Below are 6744 nucleotides of genomic sequence, written 5' to 3' on the forward strand. Positions count from 1 at the left end.
AATATCATTTTTAGTTATCTAAAATCGTTCTCAACACGTTTTGGGCAATGATTTATTTTTATTCGCAAATCCATGAATTTTGGTTTTTGATTTTTATAATTTTTATTTTTGAACATCCCTATCCTTTTTCATTTTTTCTTGAAGCCTCTTCTAGTTACTGATTTTTGGCAACAATAAAAATTCAAGTTTTCACGGTACTTTTGAAAATAATAAATTTCAAATATTTTTCTGAAAATATTTTTATTTTTCGTGTAATTAACGGAAACACAGGTTTGGAATTATTTTAATACCACCAAGCCCTTCTTCTGTGATAGGTTAATAGTAGAAAAATATAAAAGGTACGACTTTTTATATTACACGTTAAATAAACCCTAGGCATTTGTAGGTTATTTAAGAATACAATTTTTCAAATAATTTTCAAAAATACAAAAAAGTTTCAAAAGTCATAAAAAACTTTTCTCATATCCGTGTTATGAGTCAAGGTTTAAGCCAAAAATAAAATCATTTTGATTTCCGAGCTACGAAAAAATACACAAAATTCAAAAGTGTACCCCGTCTAAGGCGGGGTTGGGTATTAGAGGGTTAAGGTGGCTAGGAGAAGCAGTTTGCAGCATATGTCAAAGTGCTATATGCAACCTCTCCTCGAAGTAAAACCATCAGGTGGTTCCGAAGAGAAATGAGTTTGAGTCCAAGAGTAATGTATGTGTTTTTCGTATACCTCCATTCAGAGCATGGGTAGATTTCAGCTCGTCGGTGGTGTGACATCACACCCGCATTCCTTGAATTATCTTCTAGCGGTTTGGGTTGCAGATCACAAATGCAAAAATGATCAAATTATCAGAAAAGCTCTAAGTTAATGCTGAGTAGCTGAGAAGCAGACACTACCCTAGTTGGGACCTTATTCCAGAAAAAGGATGATTATTTTTCTCCAATGCTAATTTAAATCAGTCGAAACCAACAATCAGATCTCTAATGCATAGCCCTAAAAACAGCAAAACTTCAAAATAAGGAAAATCCTTTGTTAGAAATGCAAATCATGCTGTAAAGCATGAAGAACAGCCGATATTTATAAGAAGGCAACATTTCAATTGAAAATGAAAATGCAGACAAGATGTAAAAGTGAAATCTATGAAGAACAGCCGATGTATACTAGAAGGAATAACCATCGATACAAGTGTCTACAACAGAATAAAATCACTATAATATATAACTCCAAAAGAACAGCCAATGTTTAAAAGAAGGACAAATCTCTATTGAGAATGTATAAAATAAAAAGCTAATAATAATTACTCTATGCTTCGGAGTATCAAATAACAACCGACGTTCAGAAAATGAATCTTTTGTTTGGAAAATAATAGTCTTAATACAAATTATTGCTTCAAACGGAAATTCTAAAGAACAGCCTTCATTTAAAAGAAGGAAAAACTTCAGATGAGAAGGGAGGAAATAGTGGTCAAAATATTAGCAACTGAGTGTACGATAATCTTTTCAACGGTACAATTTGGACCTTTCGTCAATTCGACCTTCTGTCCATTCGACCTTTTGTCCATTCGACCTTTTGTCCATTCGACCTTTTGTCCCTTCGACCTTTTGTCCATTCGACCTTTTGTCCATTCGACCTTTTGTCATTCGACCTTCTGTCCTTCGACCTTTTGTCCTACAACCCGGATATCGGTCCCTCACGGTACCATTAGCGTCGTCGATCACCTTAGAAAAAATATTTGTATAAAACTGAATCTGATCAAGAAAAGTATTAAAAGTACGTAAAATAATATTTATGTGTTTAATATTGCTTGAGCCATTATAGGAACACATGTGCGCATTCTAGTTTCTGTCCCCATTTTTGCACTTGCTTCAAATAGGAGGCAAAACACGAATATAAGACATAGTTTGACAAAAAAAAAATCCTATGAAGTATAGATCAAGAGCTTTTCAAAGTGATCAAAGTATGCTAGATTGAAGGGACTGTGACTTTTCTTGAGTTATGGTAAACATAAATATACAAAAAATCGAGTTAGAGAGTATACCGTTTTGACTCATATTCCGAACACTTAAGGTCAACAGTGACTTCAAACGCATCTGGGGCATAAATTAGCTCATATTTGTGAAAATATGAAAATATGAAAGTCTAACTGTCAGCTGTTGAGTGTGCTGATAAAAAAGTTCATTTAAATTTGTTAAGAATTGTTTTTACGTAAAAGTATTCAACAACATTTTGATTCAAATGCCGAACACTGCGTTCATTCTGTCTCATATTCCAAACACCTTGATGCAAATTCCGAACAGCACGAATAAATCGTATCCAAATGATTAATTTCGCAAATTCATCTTAGCTAGTTTTACTGACCTTGAACTAGAGAATCATCACTACTCCCGAGGTATAAAATAGATTTTAAGATGATTTAATTGAATTGTAATTGTCTGCCATTTTCTGTTAATTTGATGACATATTTCAACGAAACATTTCAACCTCATCGCCAAACAAAAACTGATGTTCGGAATTTGAGACATAACGGTACTCATGATTCTTAAATTAATGTTCTAAAATAAACACCATAGTCTAACTGGACCAGTTTTTATTGAAATTGTTATAGATTTTTAATTTAAGAAGTATAAAATAAACGAGTTTTAAATTTATAGTATAAAATACATTTTCATAGCTTACACTCCAAATAAAAGGTACAAATCTATATGTTGAAATTTTATCACACTTCCTTTAAACGTACTTTAGGGATGATACACAAATTATGTCACGCTAAATTTCAACTTTTCCGACCCCCCTTTGGCACGCTTTTTGTATGAGACTCCAAAAAAAATTTTGTAAGGCGTGTCACGCTTGGCTTGACCCCCTCTTACCTCCTTGAAGCGTGACATAATTTATACATGAACCCTTGTGGACAATATGGAAAGGAATTAAAATGAATTAATAAGTACAAACAGTAATTTGCAAAGTAATACCTAAAGGCGCTATTCAGATTGTTTAAACTTTGGAGAAACACTGCTTTGACCATTGAACTATGATAATTGTCCGTGTTTTCAGGCAAATTTTAAATTGTTGCTCTGATTTTATATTTTTGGAGATTTTTTGTGATACTGTAGTGTACTGTAGTGATTGAGACAAGAACTATTTTCGGCCTACACTAAGCCTTGCACCCATGTGTGTTAATTTAAAAGTGAAATTTACAACTCCTGATGTTAGGAAGTGTTTTATCTCTTGACTGGAAATTTCAAATCCAATGCGTATAATGGCATAAATCTACTTTACTTGGAAATGATCGTGGCAAAAACAGTTCCTGGCTCATATTATGATCACTAGTTGGAACTGCTAATATTCAGTATTTAGAATCAACAATCCAGAAAATGTCTTCCAACATTGAATTTATACTGCATATAAACGAACGAGCTATGCGATTACATTTAAATTTCATCGCCTGTGGAAGCTCTTAAAGGCTGATGGCACTTCTTACAAGAAAACGATTGTATATTCATAGCTTCGCAATACCAGCTCAACATTTTCCATAAAACATCATTATTTTGTGGTTGAATGTTGCTTGACATTACAAACAGTAGAAGACAAATAGTATGACTTGACAAAAATACGTGGGCATGGTATATAATGAAGCATTACTTCGTAAATTTTTGGTACATGGTACCGTCTTGCAGGGTGACATTTTCAATTTTTATTGGTGCTTGAAATAGGCTACCATATTTTAATAATGATCTTGTATTACGTACACTTTGCAGTGAACTATGACTTTTAGACGGTTCTGAATTTATCATACAATATATACTACAGTCAACTCTCCCATACTCGATAATCTGTAACTCGATATTTCCCCTAACTCGATGGAATGCGTGGTCCTTTAAATCTAGCATGCTTTGATAGCTCAGTAAGTCGAAACCTCTCTAACTCGATGCTATCTGTTTCAGTTTCGCATGTGAGATTACCTCTCTAACTCGATATATTCATGAGAAGTTCTAAATGTCCTACAAATGTTAATAAATTTCATGAATCTGAATTTTATGAATAAATTTGTATTTTAAATTAAGGTTTACTGCTTATTTCTGGATGATAAATATTTCAATTTTTGCAGATCAATAAAAAAGTGTCACATAGGTAAAAATGTATTATTTTTCACGTTAATCGAGTAAGGGAGAGTTAACAGTATACGAAAAACAATAATATCCAAAATATTCACTTTGATGTTATAATCATGACATCCCTACACTCCAAGCGCAACATTTTGGTGAACAACGGACTGCCAAAGATGAACCACAAGCATTTTTCTCTCACATTGGAGCCAAACTGCACAATAATAAATTTTCCCATGTGCTCACAAAACATACTTTGAATGGATGGCAAACATTTTTATGGTTCTTCCAGTCCTGCCTTTGATGCTCGACGCTGCAATAGTATGCGGCACTACAGCCGGAGCAGCGTTTTTTCGCCGGCTGATTGCACACCGGACAGATCCCACCGTGAACTTCCAACTCGCCGGAAGATTTTGACGGGCATGCCGAAGCTCCCTCAGTATCCGATACCATGATCAAGGCGGAAAAATTGCAGAGCAAAGAATTATTCCACTCGATGGGTTTCCACTGCAATATCCCGGAAAGCACTCTCTCTACTTCGACGGAACCTTTGATTTATCACTCTTTCGGTGGGTTTAGTCCAAACGAAGTTCAGCTTTCTATCAGAACTTGTTCTTATCGAACAGCGTAATCCGCACACGTGAACGAACTAACGCAATATGCCCCTGCAGCTCAATTTATTCTCTTTTCGGTATGAAATCTATTTATTCCACAGGTCACCACACTACGTCTTTTTATGCTGCTATCCTTTGTACGATCACATTGAATGAGCTCTCACGCTGATTTAGGTTAGCCACCGCAGAGTAAACGAGAAAAATCAAGCCGATTTTCTAGAACTCCACACCAACACATAGATGTTGAGAAAATTCCTCCGCTTTTCCAAAGTCTCGGTCGTACATTACGTTACTTTTTCTATTTCTGTATCAGGAATTTAACTCAAGCTGAATAACTCGCGGGGTTAAAATTAAGAAAGGAAATAATCTCGACAAATGTAACACTTTTTATGGAAACACCACAATTGTAGCCTACGATCAGCATGTACCATATTATGTCTATGGTTAGACAAATACGAGGAGGCAAAATGGACCATTTATTTTTCATTCATGAAGAGTTTGGCAGCAGATCGCGGAATGCCGAGTGTATTTGTGTGCTGACGCGTGCCAGAACTTCAAAATAATCAGGGGTGAAGCTGAAATTTCCACGATCATGTAAGCGCTTGAGGTAGCATTTCTAACTCCCCACACAACCAGAATGTACGTATAGCGAATTCACCTTGCGATGCTTATATGTACAAAGTTTCACAAATAAGGTGTCGCGAAAAAGCCTTACACGTACAAAAGCGGTGCGATATATGTGCATATTTCATATGATGAAAAATAGCAATGAGAATGTGTATATTTTATTACGAACTAATCTGTACTCTTTTACGAGTTGTTTTTAATTCTTTATTAGTATCATTCCAAACATTACATTCATTTCTTATATCTAGGTGTTCTGTGTTACACAACACTATCATACTAAATTGGTAAAACAAAATTAAGCTTTTATTAACATTTGGTAAACAACACATAACATTTCATTTACCGTAGCAGTGCAGATTTTTTACAGATGTGTTGATTTCACCTGCTTATAAGAGAAAAAAACACGCTTTCAATTTAATTAACCTAAATATATAACGCATTAATCGTGGCAATAGAAGGTTGTAACGATTTTTGTCTAAAATTATTTATTATTTTATTTGAAATTTGTTCCAATGTTTCAACATTGGATATTCTATGTAACTTATTAGTACATACTAAACCAGGGAGGAAGCTTCATAATCATTTTCAAAACTTTGAATCCTCTAAAGAGCTTCCTTCCTGATATAACAACAGCCATATAGTCCATATTGGTACAGCATACAACATGGCCTACCTGAAAATATGTTTGAATATCAAAAGCTTGTTTTTAAGACAAAGTTTTGGTTTTCTATTAATAAGGGGATAGATACATTTTACATTATTGTTACATTTGGCAGGTATGCTCTCAATGTGATTTTTAAAAGTTAAATTCTTATCTAGCATGAGCCCTAGATACTTGACTTCATCTAACCAATTTATTGGAACCTCTCTAAACGTGACAACATGCCTACTTGAAGGTTTCAAATAAAGAGCTTTTGGTTTATGTGGAAATATCATTAGTTGAGTTTTGGAAGCATCAGGAGTAATCTTCCATTTTTGAAAGCATGAAGAAAAAATATCCAAACTTTTTTGCAATCTACTCGTCCTTTGAAGGAGAGCCCTGTGTCAGGAAAGATTTTTGACATCCCTGAGGTAACTCAGATAAGTCTGATGTGAAAATATTGTATAACTAGTGGTCCCGGCAAACTTCGTCTTGCCATCAAGTAGGCTGTTGAAACATGTCATGGAACCTCCCATACAATATGACAGTTCCGTTCACGCTCGTTTTTCCGACTTTCCCGGTGAATATCCTGGGATTTTAATACACACAAACACGTCGGAACACTTGACGAACAAAACGGAATTATAATCATTCAAATCCGTTGACCCGTTTGGATGCCATTTCGTGACATACAAACACCATTCCATTTTTATTTATATAGATATTGGTCCGAAAATGCTGCCTTGGGGAACACCAGCTCTTACAGGAAGT

At 34.7% G+C, this 6744-nt stretch overlaps 1 protein-coding gene across 1 annotated transcript in view; it reads right to left on the minus strand.

The window, feature by feature from the left end:
- The window catches only part of LOC5572995 (protein msta), a 46648-nt gene extending 41788 nt beyond the window's left edge, over positions 1-4860 (minus strand). Inside the window, exon 1 of the mRNA XM_001654273.2 lies at positions 4348-4860. Within this exon, the coding sequence (XP_001654323.2) occupies positions 4348-4545 (198 nt within the window). The 5' untranslated portion in view covers positions 4546-4860. The remainder of the gene's footprint in view (positions 1-4347) is intronic.
- Positions 4861-6744: the final 1884 nt, after the last annotated feature.

Source organism: Aedes aegypti, chromosome 3 (genome assembly GCF_002204515.2).
Source record: "Aedes aegypti strain LVP_AGWG chromosome 3, AaegL5.0 Primary Assembly, whole genome shotgun sequence".
NCBI classification, from domain to species: domain Eukaryota; kingdom Metazoa; phylum Arthropoda; class Insecta; order Diptera; family Culicidae; genus Aedes; species Aedes aegypti.